The sequence below is a fragment of the Podarcis cretensis genome (assembly GCF_951804945.1).
Source record: "Podarcis cretensis genome assembly, chromosome: 8".
Classification (NCBI taxonomy): domain Eukaryota; kingdom Metazoa; phylum Chordata; class Lepidosauria; order Squamata; family Lacertidae; genus Podarcis; species Podarcis cretensis.
Window position 1 is genome coordinate 29,353,647 of NC_137177.1, and position 27,936 is coordinate 29,381,582.

The 27,936-nt window shown below is 43.3% G+C and overlaps 1 protein-coding gene across 7 annotated transcripts; it reads left to right on the forward strand.

The window, feature by feature from the left end:
* LOC307222463 (RH-like protein) lies at positions 1 to 27,936 on the forward strand. Of its 7 annotated transcripts, XM_079987775.1 has the most exons (13): positions 59 to 289; positions 577 to 696; positions 4,989 to 5,055; positions 5,746 to 5,774; positions 6,035 to 6,221; positions 8,510 to 8,660; positions 9,905 to 10,052; positions 15,846 to 16,012; positions 16,871 to 17,008; positions 18,015 to 18,145; positions 19,026 to 19,105; positions 20,428 to 20,501; positions 26,628 to 27,936. In XM_079987775.1, coding segments are annotated over exons 2-13 (1,200 nt in total). In that variant the 5' UTR covers positions 59 to 289; positions 577 to 695; the 3' UTR covers positions 26,655 to 27,936. The 7 variants fall into 7 exon arrangements, with proteins under 7 accessions (XP_079843903.1, XP_079843900.1, XP_079843901.1 ...); XM_079987771.1 differs by lacking the exon at positions 577 to 696 and having other exon boundaries at positions 59 to 416; XM_079987772.1 differs by lacking the exon at positions 577 to 696 and having other exon boundaries at positions 59 to 416; positions 18,018 to 18,145.

The window sequence follows — 27,936 nt, forward strand, 5'->3', positions numbered from 1 at the left end:
TTCTGACTTGAATAAATGGTGTTAAGGAGGACCAATAGAGAATGCGAGAGGTGAGACTGGGTGTAACGGCTAAGTAAAGTGACACGGGAAACTGAGTCTTGGCCACTCAAAGAAGACCTTTCTCCCCTGATAGGCATTTGTTAAGGTAGCAGCAGTAGCTGCTGCTCTCTGCCAAGGGAGGAGCTGGGTGTATTCCTAGTTACCAGCCAAGTTTTGTTATGTGGGTAAATATTTTGCCAGTTGAGAAAATGCTGTTATGCCCCAGGCCCTGAGCGTTTTTTGCTTTGAAGTAAGTCCCATACAGTTTGCCTCGCATGTGAAAGCGATTATAAAGCATCGCAGCTTGACAGCCCGATCCTATTCTGTGCATGTCTACTCAGCGGCAAGGCTGCATGCCTATTCATGCTTTTCTAGAGGTAAGTGAGTCCCATTAAATACAGCGGTGCTCGCCTCTGAGTAGACATGCCTAGGACGTGGCAGCGTCTTCGAAAGAAGAGAAGAACTGCATCACGGGAAGGCACCTTGTTTAACCTTTTTAATGAGTTTTTATGTTCCTCTTTCCTCCTGCAAATGGAGCTGCCCTAAGTGGCCAACAACAATCGTTAGAGCAGTAATAAGTCAACAGTAAAACCAAGAAGTTCATAGCCGGCTGAGCTCCAGACTAAGACTGCAACCCTGAAAACATTTACAAAGAAAGTAAGTCCCATTGAATTCAATGGGGCTTATTCCCAGGTGAATGGGGCTAGGATTGCATCCTGTAAGAATGTTATAAACACTTGGGGAGAATAATACAGTTTGATTTCCCTGTGGAAGGGGCTGCCACTTGTCGATTACGGCAGCATCAGTACAGAAAAGGCCTTCCAATGATACAGCAGCTTTAAGGGAACTCAGCAGGTCTGAATCTAGCCAGGCCTAGATAAGAGGCTTCCTTGGGTTCTTTGACTGAAGAAGAGTGAGATACAGAAAAGTAACCAATAACTCATGTATGGACAAAATAGAAACAAGCTAATTATCATGAAAATGTTTATTTGGTGGCCGGGAAGCTTTTCTCAAGGGTCTGTAGATGGCTCACAGTCAATAACACAAATGGAAATGTTTCTGCTTCAAACAAGGATACTGTTATGAGTTTGCAGAGGGTGGGCTGTATGCTTGAGCCCCCTTCCAAGTCTTAGATCCAGCGTGAATGCAGTTCCTGGAATAGCCAGGCTAGCTCCCTGGTGAGGTAATGACCACCTTAAGTATGAGCTAGGAGGTATGGGGAAGGTTAAAACTATCCTTTTGGGGTAGAATTTCAATGATTAAGATGTCGGTGCTACCAAAGATGTTATTCTTATTTCAGATGATTCCAATACTAAAAGGAGTGACGATTTTCAAGGAATGGCAAAGAATGATTTCAAGATATATCTGGCAGGGCAAAAAGCCGAGAATTAAATATCAATTATTAACAGATGCAAAAGAAAGAGGAGGCTTCGCCCTGCCAGATTTGAAGTTATACTATGAGGCATCATGTCTTTGCTGGATAAAAGAATGGATAAAACTTAAAAACACAAAACTACTGGACTTAGAAGGATTTGATAACAGATTTGGGTGGCACGCGCATCTATGGAAAGAAAAGAAAAAGGGTTACAAATCGTTTGAAAACCATATCTTCCGGAGATCGCTAATTGAAGTTTGGGACAGATATAAAAATATATTAGAAATGGGGGTCCCACATTGGTTATCCCCATTAGAGGTTATAGGTGTTAAAAAAATTAATATGAGGAGTGAATGGATTACTTATGGAGATTTGGTGGTGAAAGAAGGAGAGAAATGGAGATTGAAACCATATGAGCAAGTAAAAGAACATGTATATGATTGGTTGCACTATTATCGGATAAGTGATATGTTTAAAAAGGATGTGAAAGAAAAAGGATATAAAGAAAAAGACTCAAAATTTCAAACAGAAATTGTTAATAATGATTGTAAGATAATTTCAAAAATGTACAAAATTTTATTGGAATGGCACACGTTAGATGAGGAAGTGAAAGTGGTAATGATTCAATGGGCCAGAGATCTAGGGTATAATATAGATATGGAAGACTGGCAAAAAATATGGAATGGAAATTTGAGGTTTACAGCATGTACTACATTAAAAGAAAATATCATGAAAATGGTATATAGATGGTATATGACACCAGCCAAATTAGCAAAAATGTACAAAACTTGTAACAAATGTTGGAAATGTAAAGAGAAAGAAGGTACATTTATGCATATGTGGTGGGAATGTAAGAAAGTAAAGGGGTTCTGGGAAATGATATATAATGAGTTAAAGAAAATGCTGAAATATAGCTTTGTTAAGAAACCAGAAACCTTCCTGCTGGGAATAACTAGAACGGACATAAATAAGAGGGACTGTAAACTTTTTCAGTACGCAACAACAGCAGCGAGAACATTGATGGCTCAAAAATGGAAACAAGAAGAAGTACCAACCGTGGAAGAATGGAGAACAAAATTAACAGACTATGCAGAACTGGATAAACTAACTGGAAAAATCAGATTCCAAAGGGACCATAAGTTTTTAGAGGACTGGGGGAAATTTAGAGAATATTTGAAAACTGTATGTGAGGAACATACAACGCTAGTGTGTTTTAAAGAAGCTTTGTGAAAAATTAAGGAATATTGCAAGAATGTAAATGAGGACAGAAATATTGTATTCAAAGGCAATATCAAAATTAAGGAATGTGAAGATAGAAATTTAACTACGAATGATTGTCAGAGAAGTTGAGGGAGGTCCAATAAGTTAAAATATGTGATGTGGAATTTTATATGATTGGAGATTTTATGGAAAAGTTTAATAAAAAATTTATATATATATATATATAAAAGTATGAGCTATTAAGGTAACAAAGGAAGTGGTTCTATGTCGGATAACAAATGTACCTCAAAACTCTGGTTGTTAGAAATGCAACGGCAGAATTGTGGTAGATAATGTAGAAGCCAGCAGGCTGTGCAGCTAGGAGACAAGGCTATGCCAGATTTCTGCTGGAATCCAAGGCCGTGGCTATAGGAGAAGCAAGACCTGCTGTGAACCCCTCCATTGTAGGCTCAGGTGGTATATATGTATAGATAAACAACACATCACAAAGACACCACAGTCTCTGCTGTCCCACATTCAAAAGGAAGCACGAACCCTGGACAGGCACCTGGAACCCCTGGAATCTTGCACCACTCAGGAGATTGGGATGGTGTGCAACAATACTTTTCCTCCATTGGGGATGGGAGAATTTTGGTTTCTCTGTTTCTCATTTTTCCAAACTCAAGTTGAGTTCTCCACGGCCTCTGCCCGGTATATCTGAAGGAGCGTCTCCATCCCCATCGTTCAGCCCGGACACTGAGGTCCTTCTGGCAGTTTCCTCACTGTGAAAGTGAGGTTACAGGGAACCCGGGCAGAGGGCCTTCTTGGTAGTGTTGCCCGTCTTGTGGAATGCCCTCCCATCAGATGTCAAGGAAATAAACAACTATCTGACTTTTAGAAGACATCTGAAGGCAGCCCTGTTTAGGGAAGCTTTTAATGTTTGATGTTTTATTGTGTTTTTAATATTCTGTTGGAAGCTGCCCAGAGTGGCTGGGGAAACCCAGCCAGGTGGGCGGGGTATAAATAAATTATTATTATTATTTCCACATCAATTTGCAATTTTTTGTAAAATCCTTGTGAAAACTCAGCATCTTAGCGTGAATTTCTAATATGCATATTTTTTGTATGCAATTTTGCCTTACATACACATTTTTGAAAGCAATTCTCCATCATATGCTGCAATTGTGTATGTTATTTTCACTAACATGCATTTTTATGCACATTTTACCCTAGTACCTTTTTGGTGCACTTTACTTGGCTGGATAGCAGCATTGCAAAATTATGAGAAGTGCAAATTTCGAAGGGTGACTGTGAACTGAATCAAAATTTCTCCCCCGATCCCTAATTGAAATAAATAAATAAATTAGTGAATGAAAGCGGTCCATACCAAGGCCTGTGGCAGCATGCAGCATCCTCAGAAAGCAGAGCCCACTGATAGTGCCAGTCCCCACCCATCCAGCTGGTTTCTTGGCCCAGGCTTATGGCAGTAGCAGATGGGAGCTGCCCATTTCAATTTTCCCATGATTGCTCCAGAGAACATCTCACTGGATTGTGCCCCTGTTACTTCACCTTTCTATTATATTCACTCCGTTCTCAATGGAGACAATGGTTTCTAGTCTCACTACGGGTATTAATTTGTTTAGGAATGCTAAGATGATTCTACTGACATCAATCACTGCTGTTATCAATGGTCAGGGTGCTCATCTTGCATGTGCCTACAATCTTAATTGAATTGTCACTTCACTCAGCAATACTAAGATGATTGTGCTGTCAACAGTTGCAGCTGCTATGAAAGCTCATTTTGTGCACATGAAAGGTCCAGTTCAATTACCACATATTGTGGGTAGTATCTAATGCCCCCATTCCATTAGCACAAGTATTTGTGCAATGGAATTCTTTTCTGTCTGCATGCGCTCAGCAGCTTCTCCAAATCTGCTTCAAAGGGTTGGGGAAACACCCAGAGCAGGTTTTAGGGGCTCATGGGGGGGGGGGAATTCTGCTACACAAGCAGAAATCCTTGCACTAACCTTTTTTTTTAAAAAAAAATTATATATTGCCCTTCATCAAAAGATCTCAGAGCGGTTCACAAATGACTGACAGTGCAATTTTGATGCAAGCTTGTTCTTTTGGACTCCCATCAGATGTCAAAGACATAAACAATTATATGACTTTCTGAAGGCAGCCCTGCGTTGGGAAGTTTTTAATGTCTGATGTTTTGTTATGTTTTTTATATTCTGTTGGAAGCTGCCCAAAGGGCAACCCAGTCAGATGGGCAGAGTAATAAATTATTGTTGTTATTATTATTATTACTACAGTATTATTATTCCATTATCATTTAACACCAGCTTTACATACACACCTTTTCTCTTTACAGTGGTACCTTGGCTTAAGAACAGCTTAGTTTCGGAACAACTTGGATTAAGAGCACTGCAAAGTGAGAAGTAGGTGTTTTGGTTTGTGAACTTTGCCTTGGAAACATAACATGTTCCACTTCGTCTTGAGTGTGTTCAATTTGTAAATTGAGTCCCCTGCTGCTATGGGAAAGCATGTCTTGGTTTATGACTGCTTTGGTTTAAGAACGGACTTCCGGAATGGATTAAGTTCATAAACCAAGATACCACTGTACTGGAAAACTGAACATCACACTCCATGCATCTGGGCCATGAAAGTTTTTTCCATATCAAATAGTTATTGGGATGTATCCAGTGCTAGCCCTGCTCAGACTCACTGAAATTAATGAACCTAAGTTAGTCGTGAATTCCTCTGGAATAATTCTGACCACTCAAAAGAGCCCTCATTCTAGCACAGCCTTATCCCACAACCTCAGATTACAAGGCAACCCCACAGCAGTCAAAATACCCAGCAACAGAAGATTGGCCTGCTCTCCTGGGCGGCATTAGATAAGGACTTAATGCCTTCTGGCTATCACATTCAGACTTTCTCTGCTACTTTCTCTCTTTTAACTCAAGGAATTAACACCCACTTCCCTTTTGAAATGCTGTAGTTCATGGACACACGATGCGTTCTCAGTATCCTCCAAGTCTCCGGATTCGCCTGCCTGGGCTCATTTTCTTTTTGGAAGCTGCTTTCATCCTTATATTTTTCTTTTTCTTTTCATATGACCATCAAAGTGTTCAAAAAGACCTTGCGATCTACCCAGGTAAGCCTGCTTGTTAATTGAAATTAGGGTTGAGGATGTTATTCTGTTTAATTAGTAGGTTAATTGAGCAAATACTTAAGTGGCTGGGGAGAGTCTCCAAGGGTGAGGCTCGATTTCCCCCAAATGAGAATAAGTTGATTGCATTATTTTAAGTAGTGTTAGTATTTGATGAGTTACATCTGGAGTGTGTTTATGTCCGCATGTAAAAAGCGACAAACAAATGTAAATAACAAATGAATAATGGCCTCTGTTGCACGCAGCATTTCAAGATGTCAACATCATGGTGGTCTTGGGCTTCGCCTTCCTCCTGTCCTTCCTGAGAAGATACGGCTTCAGCAGCGCTGGATTCAGCCTTTTCCTTGCAGCCCTTGGAGTGCAGTGGGCTTTGATCGTGAATGGCTTCATTTTCCATTTCTCAGATGGGCAAGTGAAGATAAATCTGCAAAGGTAGATAACACGCTTTACAGGGCCCTGCCTTGACCAGTAGTTGCTATGTCTGAGGCTTTATGGATTTAGTTTAGAATGTTTTTTTGAAACATGGGCAGCTGGAGACCAAGAAATATTGCTCTTCTCTCTCATTCCCTCTCTCGCTCCCTCCCTCCTCCCTCTCATTCACAGAGCAAACAATAATGCTAGGTTTCCCATCCTCATAGCTGTTTATTATGACGGCAACCAGAACGATCAAGGAGCTGAACTCAAAATGAATGAGCCTGTTTCCTTTCTTAATGATGTGCTTCGTCTTCCTTCCTGGTGTGCTCCAAACACAAACCCCCACACACCTGCATTTATTAGCTAGAGCAGCCTTTGTGAGCCTGGTACCCTCCAGATGTTTGGGACTGGGGTTGATGGGACTTGGAGCCCAAAACATCTGGAGGGTGCTAGTTTGGCAAAGTCTAAGCTAGAAAATAAGTGTTTGAGTGAGTGGAGTAGTGAATGTATTATACCTTATTGTCAGGGCATCTGCAGCTCTTTTCATCTCACCTGTAGCATAAATCTCTATTGGTGTTTTTGTTTTTTTTCTTTAAATGAAATGATTCTTCAACATTCAGGTCAATGCAAGCAATGCAAAAAACCCAGTTCTTCGGGGGCATTGTTTGGTACTTGCAAGATTTGCAGTATAGACTCATAGATGCACATTTGTGAAAATTTTGCACATGCCAATTTACATGTAAAGATGCAAAATTTAAAATTTAAAAGTCGCAGAAGGCAAGATAATGCGTTTTTCATCCAAATCACCTCAGATACATTTGTCAGTTAGTTAACCCAGCAGATCAACCCGAATAATTTCCTCTTCAGTTCATTACCCAACAGAGCTTGCTCCAAATCAATTAAATTTTCCTTCGAGTACCCGATTCTTTATCCCCAAATCATATCCAGATAAAGTCATCTAAAGTTAATTTATTCCCTCAAATTAATATCCAGCCAGTAATGCAGATCATCCTTCAATTCAATTTCCCCTGAATCCATTACTGACTCTGATGCACCCAAGGCATTTAGGAAAAGATTTGGCGCCACCCCTAGTGACACCCTCGGCAGTTTCTGGATACTCAGAATTTTTTCAGGCTTGTGAAACTCCTCAGAATTTACTGTGGACCATCTGCAGCCTAAATCAATACACAGGCCCAGTGGAGGGCTAGCTAAACCCAATAGCTATGGGGTGGGGAATCTTTGGCCCTCCAGATGTTGCTCAAGTACAGCTCCCCTCATCCCTCACCATGCTTGCTGGGTCTGATGGGAATTGTAGTTCACCAACATCTGAAGGGCCAAAGTTTCCTCACCCTTGCAATAGACAGTAGAGGCCCTGGCCTGGGAAGCAGAATCCAGAGGTTTCTAGCTAACTGGGAAACAGGAGGAGCAAACTATCACTTGTAAAAGATTTCCCCAGCTATGGATACTTCTCACACACACATACACAGAGTTTTATGTAAGTTTTGTTTTATTTTATTGCAGATGGGTTAAACAATTAGATTGCCTGACCAGCTGTCACCTGAGTAATAAAAAAGATTGATTAATCGTATGAAATTTGGTGGATTAATCAACTAATTTATTAAGTTGCCATAAATGTCCATATAATTAAAGCCCTACTTCTGGAGAAAATGCAGTCTTGGCTTTGCTTTTAGATGACGTTCTTGTGTGTCATCCCAGGCGCCATGTCAGGGCTCTGACGTGTGAGTGGCAGAGGCAAGGGGACTGGAGACTGACCCAGGAGATAGGGCCAGAGATTTATGGGGTTTGGTGCCACCTGTGAGGCAGGAACCAGGGCGGCAGGGAAGAGGAAGAGTTGGAGCAGGCAGAGGCGGGGGCACAGAACCTGTCAGAAGTGGAGGAAGAGGCTGCTGAGATGTGGGGTGTGCCAGTCAAATCCCTGCCTTCCCCTGCCCCACTGTTTCCTAGAAGCAGGAGGGGCTTGAAGAGAAAACAATGACAACTTCCATGCAGGAGAACCCCATCCCCTGTCCTCCCCCTACATGCCCCCTAAATCTGTTATGGGAGTTCATGGAATCCTCTAGAGATTTATGGAGGTTCAGGAAGCGTGGGGAGAGGAGAGGGGGAAATTTTGATGCACAATTGGAGATGCTTGTGCTGATGGAACAAGTTAGTTGGCTATATCCACTCTGTCTGCACATCCTATTTGTGGATACCACACAGTCTCCCAGTCTGGAGGAGGGGGCTTCTTCAGCACTCTAAAATGATGCTACAGACAATACTGCTTTCTCCTTTTTCTTTTCCCAAAGCATCTTGGCAGCCATTATGAGTATTACTGCGGTGCTGATTTCAGCTGGCGCGATCCTCGGCAAAGCCAACCTGATGCAGTTAATCTGCATGGCTATGGTGGAGGTGGCTGTTTTCGCTGGGAACAGATGGATCATTGTGGATGTTCTGGGGGTATGTATAGAAACCTCTTTGCTTCTGAGACAAGGCATGGGGTGGGTGATTCTGCTGCAGCTTCCCATTTCCAGAGGCCTTTCCCCCTCTGGAACCGTCCCTTTGGGGTATCTGAAGGTCAAGCACAGCTGACCTGTTTTGCCATCTTCCCTAATTGGCATTAACTGCCAAGGCAGCCTTTCTTGAGAGTGGCTCTCTGTGTCATAAGACTTAAGGTTGCTGGCCTCTAGTAGCTTTGATTACCAACCCTTGGCGCTGGATCAGACCAGAGGACTACTAGTCCAGCATCCTGTATCCCGCCAGCGAGAAGCTCCAATGGGAAGCCCTCAGCAACAAGTGGCTTGTTTCCCTGGAACTTTATCTGGCTCCACCCCATAGGCCAACTTTAACATGTGGGCAGGGGCAACCCACCTGTCAATCACATGATGTCATTATGGCACCACATGATTGATAGGTGGGTCGTCCTGCTCACCTGTCAAAATCCCTGGCACAGCGTTCCCCAAGCACCAAGTATGGGGTTGGCAAGGGCTTCTTTCTCCTCTCCCCATCATGAGCAGGCCCTCTCACAGCTGATGCCTGCCAACAAACCAACAAACCAGGGTTGCTTGCCTTGGATGTGTGTGCCAGTTCCCAGCACAATTGAACCCTGCATTTTCACCCATCACCTGAAGTTATGAGTGATGTTAGCTGATTGACAGGGGTGTGGCTTTGGGGAAATGGCCTCGTGGGCCAAATTGGATCCCCTGGTGAGCCAGAGGTTCCTGACCCCTGCTCTGAACTATGGAGATTCTGTTTAGCTATTGTGCCACTGATAGATAACCCTCTTCCACACCATTGTCTAATCCTGTATATTAATTTTAAGCTCAGTTCCCTGAGTGGGTAGGCAAAATAGCACAGCCCATGCAGATTTGCCGGGGTGGGGGGACCCAGAGTTTGCAGAAGTCAAAATAACTTTGGAGGGGGAATACCCTGCAAAGTGAGGGTGGAGCAGCCTCAGTGGGTCTGTTTGGGTGGAAAACAGAAAACCAGAGAGAGGAATAGGATATGGGAGAAGGCAAAGATGGCTGGCTGGCAGGCACATGGAGCACGCTGCAACGTTTTTATTGCAGTTCCCACATAATATATATTAACGGAAGAGCTGGGCTGAATCAGATTAAAGTCCTGTCCATTCCAGCATCCAGTTCCCCACAGAATACATTCCACCCTGAAATGGTGACTGGTTTTTGTTTTTTTGTGGTCTACAGATTAAGAGCCACATCAGCTTGATGCATGTTCATTTGTTTGGGGCATTTTTTGGCTCCACTGTCTCCGGGTTCCTCTACAATTCCTCACTGCACCCAAAAGTTGAGAAAGAAAGATCAAAGCCTGCCTCTGATGTGTTTGCAATGCTGGGTAAGCTGTTTTCATCAGTGTCCTAAGGCAGGGGTGGGAGGTCAAACAAATCTCTTTACTGGAGCTTGAAACAAATATGTTTTGAGAAATTTTCCCCAGTGGATGTTGATGTTGAAATGTGGCATTTGACATAGTAGGATACATTATTCAGCAGCTGGCATTTGACTTCTGAGTTTGATTTCAACAAAGATCTGACAATATTTGGTGTGTGTATAGTTCTGGTGACTCAACTTCAAGTGTTCTTAAATGAAACTCAGGCTGCATACACACTATAGATCTCAAGCGCATTCAAAGCACATCCCAACTCCCCCCAAAATCCTGAGAACTGTAGTTTAAGGGTGCTGCACTTCTCAGGATTCAGTAGGGGCGGTGCATTAAATGTATGGCATGTACATGGCTGTGACTATATGGAATCTGGGTTCAGGCCCAGTTCTGGAACTTTATTTGTCTTGGCGGATGACTTTTGCCTCGCACTAAGCCTATCTCTTGGTTCTGCTGGATCTCTCAACAGCTTTTGATATCATGGATATCTTTCTGGGGCATCTGCCTGGGGGTAAAGTGACCATGTGTCCTGCTTTTACAGCCATCTGTTTGAAGGAGTCCTTTGTTTGAAGGGCTGCCTAGTTTAAAGAGAAAGAAACCTACGGAGGGACCTTGAAGTTGCCCATCGGCAGCACCTGGGCAGCAAATTGAGCAGGAAAGCTTGCCACCTGGCCAGTCTTCTTCACCATTAAGGATGTCAAGAATTGTTAGGAGACCCCTATGCTCCTCATAGAACTGCAGTCCCTAGAGTTTCCCGGGAAGAGGGATTAAACCACTCTGGAGGTTGTAGGTCTGTGAGGACAGTGGGGGTCACGTAACTCCTTGCACCCTTAACAACTACACTTCCCAGGATTCTTTGGGGGAATCCATGGCTGTTTAAAGTGATCTGATATTGCCTTCAGCTTGAAGAGCCAGATTCAGTGTAATAAATACAAACACATTTGTATGTGCTCTTCAGGCTGAACCTTCATGGAAACAGTCTTATAGAATGACACAGAGAGACAAGAAGCCTGCAAGGAAAAGTGCCAGAAAGCCCAGAAAGACCAGAGGTTTTTTTTAATTGGCAGAAGTGACATGCTCCGCTAATTGAGCTGCAAAGTGCAGTTCCAGTCTCTCCATATTTCTCGCCTGGCCAGAGAGTCATGGCTTGATTGGTGCTACAACGTTAATGGGTGGCGCGTGTGTTAGAGTGAGGTTGGGTCTCAGAGACATTTCCTTCTGCTTATACAGATAAGCATGCCTTTTGCATAGCAGAACAGTGTTTGGTGTAGGGAACCGCCCATCCCACAGGCCCAGGTTGCCAAAAGTCGTGTGTGTAACTTGTGATTAGGTGAAAATTTCCCTCTCCAAAAAACAATTGGAGCAGAATCATTGAGGGCCATGTTGCTGAAATATGCATCATCACTTGTGTTAGGCTGTTTTACGCTATCCTGGAAAATTAATGCATATGGCAATAATAATGATGATGATGATGGCTTTTTTCTTTTTGTAAAAATGAGGTGTCAGTATTCGCATATTGATAAAAGTGCCACGAGCACAGTACTCGCTTGTGCAAAGGACCAGCATCTCTTCTTTTGCTACCCATGGCAGTTATTTTGTGCTCGCCCAGAGGGGTGGAACTGCAGCAATAACCTCCCAGCAACAGCATTGCAGCCTCAAGCTGAGAGGGTTAAAGTCAGGGCTGCATGGCCCACCAGTGGAGGCAATCTTGGTGCTTCCGCCACTGTGTGGCACAGCCCCAACCCCTCCATGGGAATGCAAGAAGGCATCGCCTCCCATTACACCCTGTATCCATCGCATTTAGCTTTATAGTGTTTGAATCTCCCATTGTTCCATGCGCATTTTGTGACAGGGAATATCATTAGCGTGAGCAGTTTCTGAGCTCAGGGCACAGTACTGCGCCTAAGATTTCAGATTAAAACTGCAGAGTAGAAGGAAAGGAGGACCTTTTCCTGCCTCCCCACTTCCAGCTACTCTCTGAAGACTGGAGAAGAGACCCTCTTAAAAATATTAGGGAGGTGGGCAGAGGAAGGACTAGACCATGTCATGTGAAAAACGAACATAATATTTTTAGCTGCAGTTCATTCATTTTCAGCTTTGTATTCTTGTTATTAAAAAAGTGCGCCTAGACATTCCGTTGTTGCACCCATAACCTAGGATTAAGGTGTCATTTAGCTCCTAGCTTTCATATCTCAGTTTCTAACACAGCAACTCTGTTTCTGTTCTGCTGCAGTTTACCTTCTGCCCAAAATTACGTGATTTGTGTCATGTTTTACTGTGGCGAAATTGCAAAACTTACCTAATTAATTACGTAGTTTATGTTATTCCACCCTGTTCACTTCAACGCAAGGGAAGCACCATGCAAATTAATTAGTCACATATTGTTGATGGGCTGAGAGCAAAAACAGTAGATATCAGTCGTGTTTACTTGATTGATTTCCGTTTCAGACATGGGATGAATAGGCGAACATTTCCACTCCTGTTTTGTTTTTTAAACATCTCTATCTCTCCTGTCCCTCTCCTGGTAAACAGCAGTGGCACTACTGCTGGAAAGCTATTGTGGCGACTCCACCCACTTCTGCCCAGGTGGGAATGCTGCCATGAGTTTGGAAAAGGTTCTCCATCCCTGGGTTAGAGGAGCAGCTTGACAGAGGAAGAACACAGGAGATTCTGTTGCTAGTACTTTAAGCTGCAGCTTCTGAGCCTGACACTTGTCTTGAACTTGCTGATAGGCATGAAATTTCCTTGGTGGTCAACTCTTCACTGCGGTTATTGCAGACAGATCCCCGCCTGCCTCCCGTGGCTGCAATAAATTACAAGCAACACGCACCTGTTGTTTCCTTGCAAACATAATACCTCAGTGGGAGATCCGGTTACATATCTTCTTGGCTCAGTGTTTGTTTTGCCATGTGCGGGATGATTGATAGGCTGAATCTTGAATACTGTATAGGTTTATTCTGTTGTTTGTTTAATGCCCAAAGCAGTAGTGGTAAACAAATGGTTGCAAATTTCTTGCTCCACTCCTGGGGTGTTGGGAAGGACTGCTGGACCAAAGGCAACATAGTGCCTCTGGGGATGGTCACATGAGACCACTACCTTGTTGAAGCTAAGTTGGTCTAGGCACGGTCTGTGCTTGGATGGGTGACTTCCTGGGAACTTTGTTTACACTGCCTTGGGCTCCATGAAGGAAAACAACTTGGAATATAAATGTAAAAAAATAATAAATGCAGGAAGTCCTCCTTCAGATTGTGCATTGTTTCTGAGAAAGAGCCTGCAGGAATTCTGTGGCTGTTCTTCTTTAAATTCAAATTTCCGCATACATGTGGAGAACTGAATTTAAGTTCAGAAAAACAAGAAACCGAGAGAAACTGCAACGGACAGATTCACCCATCCATTGGTGCAAGACAGGGCTATGGCTGGATGTAAAGCTCAAGCTGCTCTGTAGGAGAGCAGCACTATGATGTTGCTTCAGCAGCCATCAAATGAGGACTGAGCTCAAAATAACCACAGCAGGTGCATCTATATTGCAGCCCTGCCCTTGCTGTAAAGCGACTTACCAGTTAAAGGGCCCTAGGCAGCCTAATCACTCTTTTGTTCCACCAGAGCAGGGAAGACTCTGGTCTCACAAGGGCCTTTGCGATAGAGACCTCTGAGTCTGAGGATGGCAGTGCTACATCCTCAGGCTGGGGGGACATTGGCAGCACATGTCAATCTGGTTGAAGCTGTCCTGGCTCGCAGCCAATACATGCAAACAGATGCACTAATGTGTAGGTATGGAAGGGATCTTTATTCAGGCACATAATGGTACAGGCTCAGCAGCAGGCCCAGAGTTCAAGAGCCATGATTCAGGAGTGCAGGAATCGGGCAGCAGGGACGTCTTTAGCATTGGGCGTAGTGGCGCAGCAAGCCAGGGCGCCAAGCAGTAGAGGGTGCCAGGCGGAGAGTTCGGGGAGGGGAGAGTGGTGAGGTAAGCGAGGTGGAGCGGGGGCTTTGTGCCTGCGAGCCTCCTGCACCCATCGGAGGCAAGAAGGCTCCAGATGCTTTCCCGCAGTCCGGAGCTCTCTCCACTGGTTAAGCGACACACCACCTCCTTGGCTGCATGGTGTGTGCTTGCATCCCAAGCTTTGCGCATAATAAACGTGACTCTACCACCACTCCCCAGCCCCCCGTCCACTCTACCTTGAAAGACCCCCGCGCTCGAGGCTATACGCTGCAACTGCTGCCCCCAGCGCCCCTCCCTCCTTCCCCTCTTCACCACCCCCTTGCACGGAGCCTGCCTCCTCCCACTGCCCCCCACCACCTCTGCACTCCTTCACACGGACTGCGTTTCCTTCCCCTGCCCAATCCCCCCCCCAGTCACGCTCTCTCCTCCCCTCCCTCCCTCCCCAAGCAAGGATGGCGAGACTGTGGCTGAGTGTGTGTGCTTCTCTGCTGGGGCAACACGGACGGCCCAGCTCACGTCACCTGTCCCTGCCCCCGGACGAGACCCCCGCCTGCCTCCCGTGCCACCCGGCTGCCCAGCCCCACACCATGATCCCACTGCGGGAGCCGATGCCCGGCCGCATGCGAGTAGCACAGAGCAGCAGTGCGAGGGCGGGAGCAGCCTTTCCTAAAAAAAGTCAACAACTTTGGAGTCCCTCCCCTTACAAAAAGGTTGACAACTCTGGGAAATGGGCGGGGGGGGGGGGGCTCCGCTGGTGGGATCTTTGCACCATGGTGCCGGATATGCTTAAGACGGCCCTGTCGGGCAGTAATGTCAGAACTGGATGGAAGCAGTGAAGATGCCCCAATAGTTGCCACTCCCCCACCTGCCAAGCTTTTGAAGATGAGACGCGGTGCACTCACTGGTGGGGCTCGATCACTTTGCAGAAATTGGGATTGCCACCGCATGCTGCTTTGGGGTTGGTGGGTCTTCTCCCATCCGTGGAGGCAGCTCCTGGTTCTAGGCAACAATACAGCACCCTCCCGTTCAGGTGCCTGATCAATTGCAGCCCCCTCCTGAGCTGCCTCCCCCTTCGGCTGCCCATTGTCTCCACAGAGGCGTTCTGCTCTGCTGGAAGGTCTGGGGATGGGGAGCCAGCATTCCTTCTCTCCCTTCTAAAGTGGCTGAAGTCAAGGCACAGACAGCCCCCTCCACTAACCCCAGTTCAGGCTTTCCCTTCTCTTTTGCTTCTTCCTCTTGTATTGGGGCCTACCAATCCAAGCCCAAGCCTTCCTGGTGCTAGTTCAGGTCCAGCTGCCCAGTCTGTGAGCATTTGGAGTTGAATGCTTAGCAGAATCTTAACTGAACATGGAATGCCCTTTGGAGGAGCTCTCTTTGTACGCTAGATACAATCTCATTGGGACTCCAGGATTAGGAAAGTAACAAAGCTAATGTTTATTGTTGGAAATATGTGTTTGATAGGAAAGATCCTAGTTCTCCCTGGCTAATTGAGCCACGCTTGCTCTGGCATCTCAACAGGACAAATCTCAAAATAAATCTGTTCTCATATGGGGTCTTGGAGAAGAAGGGGGAAGGTGAGGAGGAAGTGAGGTCTGCAATCATAAGATTACCTGCAGGAAGATCAACAGGTCAGGCACAAGCAGGACAATATAGGAAGCCTGGAAGTTCCTCTATCTACCTTTTCTCATGCAGATACATTAGCCGATACAGTGCAAGCTGAGTTGCACCCTGTCACTTCCAACAAAAGCAAGTATTTAATGGGTTCAAGAGGGCACTAATTATTCTTTTTGTGTGTGGGTGTTCACTAGGTACTCTCTTCCTTTGGACGTTCTGGCCCAGCTTCAATGCTCTGTTGCTAGAGAATGAAGAGGAAAAAATGGTTGCCATTTACAACACCTATTTTGCAATGGCTACAAGTGCTGTGGCCGCATTTGCGTTCTCGAAGGCTACCAGTAGTGATGGGACGTTCCACATGGTAAGTTAGAAGTTTCTGTTCTCTAACTTTCTAGAGCATGGGTAGGCAACCTAAGGCCCGGGGGCCGGATCTGGCCCAATCACCTTCTAAATATGGCCCACGGACGATCCGGGAAACAGCATGTTTTTACATGAGTAGAAGGTGTGCTTTTATTTAAAATGCATCTCTGGGTTATTTGTGGGACCTGCCTGGTGTTTTTACATGAGTAGAAGGTGTGCTTTTATTTAAAATGCATCTCTGGGTTATTTGTGGGGCATAGGAATTCGTTCACCCCCTGCAAAAAAAATATAGTCCAGCCCCCCAGAAGGTCTGAGGGACAGTGGACCCGTCCCCTGCTGAAAAAGTTTGCAGACCCCTGTTCTAGAGGGACTTTCTCCTAACTAGAGAGACAGGCGGAAGGGAGATGCTTGCACTTCCAAGCAACCTATTTATTGAGAAATCATCCTGAATGGCTTGCATATTTGCTTTCATTGGTTTTTTAATGAGCACTCCCTCTCAGTTGTTTGCGTGGAGACTGGAGAATGCGTGCATCAAAGCAAGTGCCCGTCTCACACTTCCAGTGCAGGTCCCCATCACTTTCCTTATCGCAGAAAGTCTGATCTTCTGGGGAAACTTGCTTGTTGCACAAGACCTAATGGTCAGCTAGAACTGCGCAACTTGAATTTGCTGGTACATGGTGGGCAGGCTGGTTCTGCAGCCTAACTGGTGCCTGGCTGCTGGTAATCCTGGTTCAAGACATGCACCCACGCACCCACACAAACATCTACACACCCACCCACACACCAGCGTTTTTCACCAGTAAAACGTTTCCAGCCAACTTTTTTCATTCCTCACTTTCTTCTTTTGCTTGTTCTACAGGCCCACATCCAGAATGCCACTCTGGCTGGTGGGGTTGCTGTTGGCTTCTCAGTTTCCATCATCCAATACCCTTGGATTGCGATGACTTTAGGTCTGGCAGCTGGGGCAGGCTCTGTACTTGGCTTTGCCTTTTTACAGGTAACAGTTCCCATTTTGAACCATCCCATTTTAGATTGTGGGCAAGGAGGATCGGGCATTTTTTTGCCTGAGGCAAAGGGCAAAATGGCGCCTCCCCCATTCCTTGTGCAAAAGCCAGTCAGTTTGGCAGTTAACTCTCATTTCAACAGTGGTGATAAGACCGAGCCTCATCTTCATCTGAGAGCAGCAGGCAGGTTTAGTGGGATGGTGCTTAAAGTTCTTGTCTCTGAAACATCTGTTGTTGGAGGCAGCTTCCTCACATTGCCTAATGGTAGGGCCAGCCCCAAGGAGACCTGCACATGTCATCTTACAGAACAGTTGGGGAATCCTTGACTCTTTTGGTTATGAAACCCTATCCATTTTATTTATTATTACATTTATACCCCACCTTTCCTCTGAGGAGGTCAAAGTGGCATAAATGGTATTCCTCCTTCTCCATTTTATACTCACATCAATGCTGTGAGGTAGGATAGGCTGAGGGACTGTGGCTGGCCCAGTGAGCTTCCTAGCTGACTGAGGATTTGAACCTTGGTCTTCTTGGTCCTGTTCTGGCTGCAAACCACTATACCACACAAACTCTCTTGGGTCTTTTTCAACATATGCTAGTCTTTTCCAGTCTTGTTGCTCTAAGTTACTTAATGCCAGAAACTGAACCTTCCTTATCTACTGCTAAGCACTGTCCCGCTCTCTGTGCTTCCATGGCATTGTGGCAGACAAGACAGTCCTGTTTATAGCCAGCCCACAAGCCCTTCAACAGCTACCTTCTGATTTGCAGTGTTCAAGGTTATTCACACGACTCTTTGGCTGCACACATCCCATACATTTAAACTACTTCCTGCCCAAGATTCTTGGGAACTGAACTTTATTGAAGGTGCTGGGAATTGCAGCTGCGTGAAATTAAATTACAGTTCCTTTTGGGGGAGTTGCATGATTGAAATGTGCTTTGAATTTATGGTGTTTACACAGCATTTGTGTTTTTCACATGTACCCTTCCCATCAAACTCAGAAGCGCCTGGAACCAGCGCTCAGGATTCATGCTACCCATGGAGTTCTTTACACGTTTGGCTTGCCCAGTTTGATTGGAGGGATCACTCGCATTATTCTTATCCTAATAGACAGCCAGGAAGACCTAGAAGGGTAGGTGGAACCTCTCTCTCAAATGTTATCTCCTCTGAACTTTTCAAGAGATAGTTATTGGGCCCCGCCAGGAAGTGTGTAGACAGAAAGCTGTAGACAGAAACCTTGCACCACCTTGAGGGTTTTATTTTAAAAAGTTTTAAAGGCAAGGGGGGGGGGGAGGAAATACTATCCACTGTAGTACTGGACATTATCTAGCAAAAATTCAATTCAAACAAGTCAGTGGAAAGATCTTGGTCAGTAGTAATACACTTGAAGTGTGTGCCCTCCAGTTTCTCTGTAGTGTCCTGTGGTTCAATGGCAATTGTGAAGGAGCTCTTTGTAAGATTAGCTGGTATGAAAAGGGCTCTCTACATAGAGAAAGTTTAAAAACAGCAGACAGAGATAGTAAGGAAGGATTAATCTTCTAAATTTTGTTCCTTTAATTTTCTCTTTGGTCCAGGTGGCTGCAGTTTGTGATAGTCTTCACAAAAAACTGCCAGCATCATATCACACATTGCCCCTTACATATTTTGTATGCAATTTTGCCTAATGTAACATGTTTGCAAACCATTTTCTCTAATGTGTTGCATTTTTGTATATACATTTTTAGGCACACTCATTCCTTATATAGTTTTTTTAGCACATGCTTGCTGGGATAGCAGAATAGCAAAATTCAGAGAAGTGCAAATGTCAAAGAATGGTTATGTTTTGATTCATGCAAATATTTTTGGAAATGCAAATTAAATCACTTCATATTATATGAATTGTGGATCACACGGAATTCTCCCCCATCAATAACAGAGTGTAAGGCCTATGGAAAAACACCAAGACTGTAGCACTGAATAAGTGGTAAAGTATTGACTGGTTTGTGAATGGTTTTTGTTGTTGTGATTTTCAGAATGGGTTATTTGGCTTTGACTGAATTTGGTGCATCCTGCGCGATCATTTCCCTGGGTCTGATGGCTGGACTCATTACAGGTCTGTTATCGCAAACACTCTTTGTGATTTTCTATGGAGCTAAAGCCTCTCCCTTCCTTGAATGCTACTGGTGTCTGATTGCTCAATGGACACACATTGTACCTTTTCAATGCTGCACCAAGCAAGGGGCTAGACTGGATGATCCACTGGATATGTGGAGTAGCAGAGGAGGAAGGAAGCAAAGAAAACTTCAAGAATGCTTGATAATGTCAGTAGATGTAGAAACTAACAAAGAAGCAGGAGAATTTGCCCTGGATCAAACTGAGTGATAATATACCCCATCAAGCACCACCCACTAATGTAGATGGGAAAAGAATTTAACTGAAAGCACTCATGTGTGGATGAATATGCGCTAAAGTGCCACATGGTAAACTTGGATCTGTATGACCTATGTGCATGTTAATGCTCTGGTGTGTACACAGCCTATGCCACACTTTAGGCTTAAGAGAGACATCACTTACCTGCCTCATTTATTTAATGGGCCTAGGGGATGCAAGCCTATAATTTTAAAGTTGTAATTCCTCCATATATGTTCATACAGGTCTATCAAGCGAAAAACTAGTGTTCCAACTGTCAAATAGCTACGGTTGGAGGATGTGCTTCAATGGTGAACTTAGGCCCGAGCTATGTGTTTAGTGGTATCATACCACTTTAAACAATACAGTGGTGCCTCGCAAGACGAAATTAATCCGTTCCACGAGTCTCTTCGTCTTGCGTTTTTTTCGTCTTGCGAAGCACGGCTATTAGCGGCTTAGCGGCTATTAACAGCTTAGCGGCTATTAACGGCTTAGCGGCTTTAAGAAAAAGGAAACAAACTCGCAAGAAGTCGCAAGACGTTTCGTCTTGCGAAGCAAGTCCATAGGGAATTTCGTCTTGCGGAACGACTCAAAAAACGGAAAACTCTTTCGTCTTGCGAGTTTTTCGTCTTGCGAGGCATTCGTCTAGCAAGGTACCACTGTAATGGCTTTCTCCAAATAATCCTCATAACTCTAGGTTCTTAAGGATGCTGAGTACAATTAGGAGACCCTTATTCCCTTCACAGAGCTACAATTCCGAGAGTTCCATGGGAGGAGAGATTGACTGTTAAACTGCTCTGAGAGTTGCAACTCTGAGGTGAACAGGCGTCTCCTAGCAACTCTCAACACCCTTACCAAACTACAGTTCCCAGGATTCTTTGGGGGAAGCCATTACTATTTAAAGTTGTATGTTACTGCTTTCCGTGTATAGTGCATATGGGGCCTTAGAGGGTACAGTGAAAGGTATTTTGGGAAAAGTTTGTCACTTTTCAGTACATGTTTTGCATTCTTTTCCCAATGTCTTAGGTTTCTTACTAACTTTTGAATTCTGGAAAACACCTCCTATAACAAAGTATTTTGATGATCAAGCTTTTTGGGAGGTAAGTTTTTAAATTTCACACTAGCTATTAGTCACTGTGCTAACTGTTCTCTATCCACTTTCCTTTTTTTTTTTTTTATAATAATTTTTATTAATTTTCCACACAGATAATAAACAGCAATATAACACAATATAACTTCATACTCATCGGTTCATAACCTTTTTTCTTTGACTTCCCCATACCTCCCCATCCCTGCATCCTTGTTTAATAATCCTTTAGCAACCCTTAAGTCCATTGTCTTAATTCCTTTTCGTAAATATTTCTTAAGTTTTTTTTTTTGTTTACTGCTGCAATTCTTTACTTCTTACCCCCTGACATCTTAACATTCCTCAATTTTACAATTATTTTTAAGATATATTTTGAAATTCTTCCAGTCCTCTTCCACTGTCTCTTTCCCCTGGTCCCGGATTCTGCCCGTCATCTCGGCCAGTCCCATAAAATCAATCACCTTTGTTTGCCATTCTTCCAGAGTAGGTAATTCTTGCGTCTTCCAATACTTTGCCAGTAGAATTCTTGCTGCTGTAGTGGCATACATAAAGAAAGTCCTATCCTTTCTTAACACCACTTGGCCCACCATACCCAAAAGGAAAGCCTCTGGTTTCTTAGGAAAAGTCCACTTAAGGACCTTCTTAATTTCATTATAGATCATTTCCCAGAAAGCTTTAACCTTTGGGCAGGTCCACCAAAGGTGGTAGAAAGTGCCTTCAGTCTCATTACATTTCCAACACTTATTATTAGGCAAATGATAAATCTTTGCTAGCTTGACTGGGGTCATGTACCCCGGTAGATCATTTTCATAATATTTTCTTTTAAAGCATTACATGCAGTAAATTTAATACCGGTGGTCCATAATTGTTCCCAGTCAGCAAACATGATATCATGACCTATATCTTGTGCCCATTTGATCATAGCTGATTTCACCGTTTCATCCTGTGTATTCCATTTTAACAGCAAGTTATACATTCTTGATAAATTCTTAGTATTGGGTTCCAACAATTCTGTTTCTAATTTTGACTTCTCTTTCTGAAATCCTATTTTCCTGTCCTGTTTAAACGTCTCATTTATCTGATAATAATGCAACCAATCTCGAACCTTAGGTTTTAGTTTCTCATAACTCTGAAGTTTCACCCTTTCACCATCGTATTCTATGATCTCATGATATTTTGGCCATTTAGAATCCATATTAAGCTTTTTTACTTCCCTAGCTTCCATTGGTGACACCCACCTAGGGGTTTTACTTTCCAACAAATCTTTGTATCTAATCCAAACGTTGTACAATGCTTTCCTTACAATATGGTTTTTAAAACTTTTATACACCTTTACCTTGTCATACCATAAATATGCATGCCAACCAAAACTGTTGTCATACCCTTCCAGATCCAAAATGTCAGTATTCTCAAGAAGTAGCCAGTGTTTCAACCAGCAGAAAGCTGCTGATTCATAATAAAGTCTTAAGTCCAGCAGGGCAAACCCCCCTCTATCCTTTGCATCAGTTAAAATCTTAAATTTAATTCTGGGCTTTTTGCCCTGCCAGACAAATTTTGATATGTCTTTCTGCCACTTCTTGAAACAGTCCATCTTGTCCACAATCTGCAACGTCTGGAATAAAAACAGCATTCTAGGCAATACATTCATCTTAATAGTAGCGATTCGGCCTAACAAGGAAAGTTTCAGCCTTGACCATATTTCCAGATCCTTTTTAACTTCTGACCAACATTTTTCATAATTATCCTTAAATAAGTTCACATTCTTGGATGTTAAGTTTACCCCCAGGTATTTTACCCTTTTTGTAATTTCCAAACCTGTTTCATTCTGAAAACTCTCTCTTTCTTCCATTGTTAAATTTTTTTCCAACACTTTCGTTTTTTGTCTATTCAATTTAAAACCTGCTACTCGACCAAATGTTTCAATTAGTTCTAATACTCTTTTAGTACTAGTGTCTGGCTGTTGCAAAGTCAATACTAGGTCATCTGCAAATGCTCTTAATTTATAATGTCTAACTCCGACCTGAACTCCTTTAACCAACTGGTCCTTTCTAATCATGTTTAACAAAACCTCCAGGACCGATATAAAAAGCAAAGGGGATATTGGGCAGCCCTGTCGTGTACCTTTTTCTATAGGTATTTCTTCTGTTACCACGTTATTTACAATTAATTTGGCCTTTTGTTGAGAGTATATTGCACCTATACCGTTTTCAAAACCTTGTCCTACCCCCATCCCTTGGAGATTCTTTTTCATAAAAGTCCAACAAATGTTGTCAAAGGCTTTCTCCGCATCCACAAAAATCAAAACTGCTTTCCTATTAATGTCAACGTCCAGCAGCTCCAAAATGTCTATAATGTTCCTCACATTGTCTGACATATGTCTACCTGGGAGAAAGCCTGTTTGGTCCTTATGAATCTCTTCTGCCAACACTCTTTTCAATCTTTTTGCCAAAATGTCTGCAAAAATTTTGTAATCCACATTGAGTAAAGATATAGGGCGGTAGTTTTTAACCTGGTTCTTCTCAGTCTCTGTTTTCGGTATAAGTGAGATGAAAGCCTCTTTCCACGATTCAGGTGCCTTTTTCCCCTTCAAAATTTCATTGCAAACTTCCTTCAATGGTTGTATCAGCCATTCTTTCAGCATTTTGTAGTATTTGGCCGTCAGGCCATCTGGTCCTGGTGATTTTCCCAAGTTCATATTTTGAATGGCACCCTCTATTTCTTGTTCTGTTATTTCCTCGTTTAAGATCCTTTTACTTTGTTCTGAGATTTTTGGTAAACCGTATTTTCTGATGAATTCTTCTATTTCTTGCTCGTTGGTTGGCCCTTGTGCATACAATTTCTTAAAAAAGCTTTGAAAACAATTGTTGATCTCGTTGGGTTTGTGGATAATCTTTCCATCCATTTCTAAACTTGTTACCGTATTCATTTTCTGCCTTTTTTTCAATTGCCATGACAGAAGTTTCCCACATTTATCCGCTGATTCAAAAGTTTTTTGTCTCATTTGCTTTATCTTCCATTCTATTTGTTGGTTCATGAGTTCCATGTATTGCATCTGATGAAACTTTATTTCTCTCAAAATCTCATGAGACTTTGGTTTGGACCTCAACTTCTTCTCTCCTTCTTTTATTTTTTCTAAAATTTTTTCCTTCTTTTCATTTTGTTGCTTCCTCTTAATAGAATTTTGTTGAATTAGGAAACCTCGCATCACGGCTTTGCTTGCGTCCCAAATTATTCTTTTTTCCACATCTGTTTTCCTGTTGATCTCAAAGTAATCTTTTAATGTTTTAAGGGCCTTCTTATGGATCTCTTCGTCCTTGAATAGGGTGTCATTCATTCTCCATCTAAAGGAACCAGTTGTTGTTAGTTTCATCTCCATCTTGACCGCATTATGGTCGGAGCACGTTTTTGGGCAGATTTCTACTTTTTTTGTTCTTGACGCCAGACTACTAGAAATCCAAATTTGGTCTATTCTTGTCCATGTCATTTTTGCTTCTGAGAAGAAAGTTCCCTCTCTCTCTAAAGGATTCTTTGTTCTCCAAATGTCAATCAAGTCCATTGTTTCAGTCATTTCAAAAAAGATCCTTGGTAGTCTCCCTTCTTTCGAGATCACTTGTCTCTGTGCTTTGTCCATGTTTGTTGAGACAACTCCATTCATATCTCCCATCATTAGGATTTTATAATCTAAAAAGTCAACTAATGTCTCATGCAACTTCCTAAAAAATTCAGCCTTCCCTTCATTTGGGGCATAAACTCCCACAATTAATATCTTTTCTCCTTGAATTTGTATTTCAATTGCCAGGTATCTTCCTTGTTCATCTTTAAATATTAATTTTGGAGCCAACTTTTCCTTTGCATAGATCACCACACCTCTTTTCTTTACTTTGTCTGATGAGATGAATTCTTGACCGAGTCTCTTATTTATTAATAATTTCCTGTGTATCCTGGCAATATGGGTTTCTTGCAAACATATTATGTCTAATTGTTCTTTCTTCAAAATGTGAAAAACCTGTCTTCTTTTCCTAGGAAGGTTCAAACCATTACAGTTCCAACTAAGGAGTTGCAGAGACATTTTGTATTTAGGTAGCTGTTCCTCCAACTGCTCCAAGCTTCTGCTCTTCCTCCGATGGTGGTAGTGAAAGTCCAAATGACAAATTTGCTATATCGGGTGGTTCCCTCTCCTCCACGGTTCCTTTCTGCAGATCCTCCAGATACTTCTCTAGAAATAGTTCTTTGTCCTGAATTGTTTTTATTTTAATCTTCCTTCCATTGAAGTTAAAGGACAATCCTTGTGGAAACTCCCATCTGAATGGTATAGTGTTTTTCTTCAGCAGGTCTACTAAACTCTTGTAATATGTTCTCACCTCTAAAATGTATTTAGGAATGTCCTTAAAAATCTGTATCTGACAATTTTGGATCACCAATGCCTTTTGATAATGCAAATTCAATATTCTATCTCTTTCTTCTTTTGATCTCAATGTAATTAGGCAGTCCCTTGGTTTTTTGTCCTGCCTTCTACCCAGTCGAAAGGCTGATATTATCTCAAGTTCCTCATCTTCCTCCCATTCCTCCTGCCAAAAAGTTATGATGTTCTCTGTGAGAAATTTCACAAGGTTGTCCCCTTCCCCTTCAGGCACCAATCTAAATTTTAAATTCTTCTCTTTACGTTGAAGTTCCAGTAAGGAGAGGGCTGCATCATGCTCATTCACTTTTTTAATAATAGGCCCAAATTTTTCCCTTGTCTCTTCAGCCGTTATTTTTGCACTTTCTGCAATCTTTCGTGTTTCTGAACTTTCCTGAATTAATCTATTTATAGAATCTGTGTTCGATGCAACACTAGCCGTATTCACATCCAACCTTGTTGTCAACTCTGTTAATTTTTTAGAATTCTCTGTCGAAAGTTTTGTCAATGCTTCCAGGGATTGATTTATTTTAAGTAGAGCCTGAGTCATAGGATCCATAGAAGCTGGTGTTTTTTCCTGCACAGCTGCAGTTCCTGATATAGAGGCCCTTTTCTTGTGAGATTGTTTTGCTTTCTGCCTTGTTACTATCTCTTCTGTAGGGGCACTCATATCCTCAAGGTCGTTTTCACAGAGTTGATTCCCAAGTGGAAAATCCCACTGTTACTTTTTCAAGTGCAACAGTTTCAGATAGAGCCCTCTAGAGGGAGCATTCAATTGTATCCAAATGGCAGAGATAGAAGAAAACAAAGAAGCAAGGAAGTATAACAGTAGCCAAAAGTTTCCAATGTCCAAATTGTAATGTCTCTATTTTTCTATGTGGCCAAAATGCAGCAAAGTACATCTAAGGTCCGATAACTTTTTTGCAAACAAGTCCCCACTTCTCAAAGTTTGACAGTCCACGTCCCGGTGTCTTGTTTGGGCAGCCCGACCCCAGGGGATTTGGCAATGGAAGGTCTTAATTTTCCATTAATTTTCCAGCAGATTAACAACGTTCCGATCCCTTCCCCCCTTCTCCTGCCAATCTGGGGGGAGGTTTTAAGTCCGATGTCAGTTTGACAGCTTAAAAAAATTAGAAAGGTTCCCTTTAAGTGCAGCTTGATTTTCGTTGCTTTATTCCTTCTGCAGTTCCGGGGAGGCAGACTTCCTTAATTTTTGCCTTTCCCGTTTTCAGCCAATTTTTTTTTTTTTAAAGTCCCGTTACTTTTCCAATCTTACTCACGGGTGTTGTGGTCAAATTCCAATTGCAGGAAGGAATCGGCGCTCTCCGCTCATGGCGACGCGGCTTCACTCCGCTAGCTGGGTGACGACTCTCAGCACCGCGCTTACCCCGATGCCGCTCAGAAGCCTTTAAAAAGGCTCCCTCACAGTACCGGGGGGCGCAAAGGGTGCCCACCGAATCTCCTTTGTTCACAGGCTCCGCGCCTGTGATTTTAGGGGTCCCCCGCTTGCCGTAGCGGGTAAGACCCGAACTAACGGAGCAGTCCTGCCTCGGAGCTCGAGGCTCGGACCGCCATTAAGCGCTGGCGCCGACCGGAAGTCTCTATCCACTTTCCATGCCGTTTTTAATTTTATAAACCTCTACCGTGCCCCCTCTTACCCACTTTTTCTCTAAACTTAAAAGCCTTAGATGTTATAACCTTTCCTCATAGAAAAATTCAATAATGTTTCTTTGTTTTTAGTTTCCACATTTAGCTGCTGGATATTGAATACAGGCATCAAGACTGCAGTAAACTAGTTGTGGAAGATTTTGTCGATCTGCCATTAAAGCCACCAGAAGTTGTGTAACCTTTTCGTAGGAACCATTTGTTTGCAAGACTGAATGAACTACATTACTGCTTCATTAAGGAGGCTGCCAACCGCCTTCTTTTCGCTAAGGCATACTATTTACAGCTGAACCTGCAAAATGCTGAGGATTTTGTTGGGGGGGGGGTGCGTATTAAATGTGGATTTTACCTCATTTGACCTCCCGCTGCCAGCACCTTAAATGCAGTGGTTTTAAAAACTTTCCACACTGAGTTGTCTGTTGTAAAATTCTTGCCACCTGGCAGAGGATTCTGGGGGCATTTTCTAGGTGGTGCTCTTTCAGCTGTTGCACCTTGCAAGGGAGTGATTGGTAATGTGGAAAAGTTGTACAAGTGTACAGTGTGATATATGGAGCTAAGTATTTTATAATATGCTATGCCTCCACAATTGTAATTTTATATCCCCATATGCCTACCATCTTTCTTACTGCTACCACTGCCTTTAATGTCCCAATTAACCCTGTGCATAAATGGCCTAAGTGGATTGTGACTCCAGCTGAAAAATACTAAAGCAATGAAGTCAGCATGGGAAATGAACTGCTGCTTACTATCACAAACTGAATGTTAGAACACTGCCTCTACAGCACCACCATAAAGCCACCAGTAACAAGACAAGAGCCATCATACTTGGAAGTCACAGGCCCAGCAGAAACTTCAGAAGCATGGTAACATTTCAGTTAATAGTTCAGGTGTGGGAAACCTTTGGCCTGCCAGATGTTAATAAACTACAGCTCCCATCAGTCTTAGGAAGCATGGCCAAGGGCTAGGAATGGTGGGAGCTGTAGTTCAGCAACATCTGGAAGGCCCAAAGTTCCCCACACCTGGTACTTAAGTCTCCCCCAGAAAAAAGCAGCCTAATAATTGGTTGCTATGGTGCAAATCAGCCTGCCATGCACTGGGTAACCTTGCAAGGTACAAAAGAAGCAGCTCAGATCCAGGCAGAAAATGTGTAAGAACTCCAGCTAGAGGGACCCATTTGTGGGCAAGACCTCTGCACCCCTAGGATCAGTGGAAGCTTCCATCTTGCTTAGCTCCACCTGCCCATCATTCTGCTTTCTAGGCTGACCATCAGAGAGAGCACCCATTCCCGCTAAATATCCCAGTGGCACTTGTGTGAATGAGTGTGACCTCTCTAACTTTGATTTCTGAATTGCATTCAAAAAATGTGTTGTTTTGCCTTCCCCCA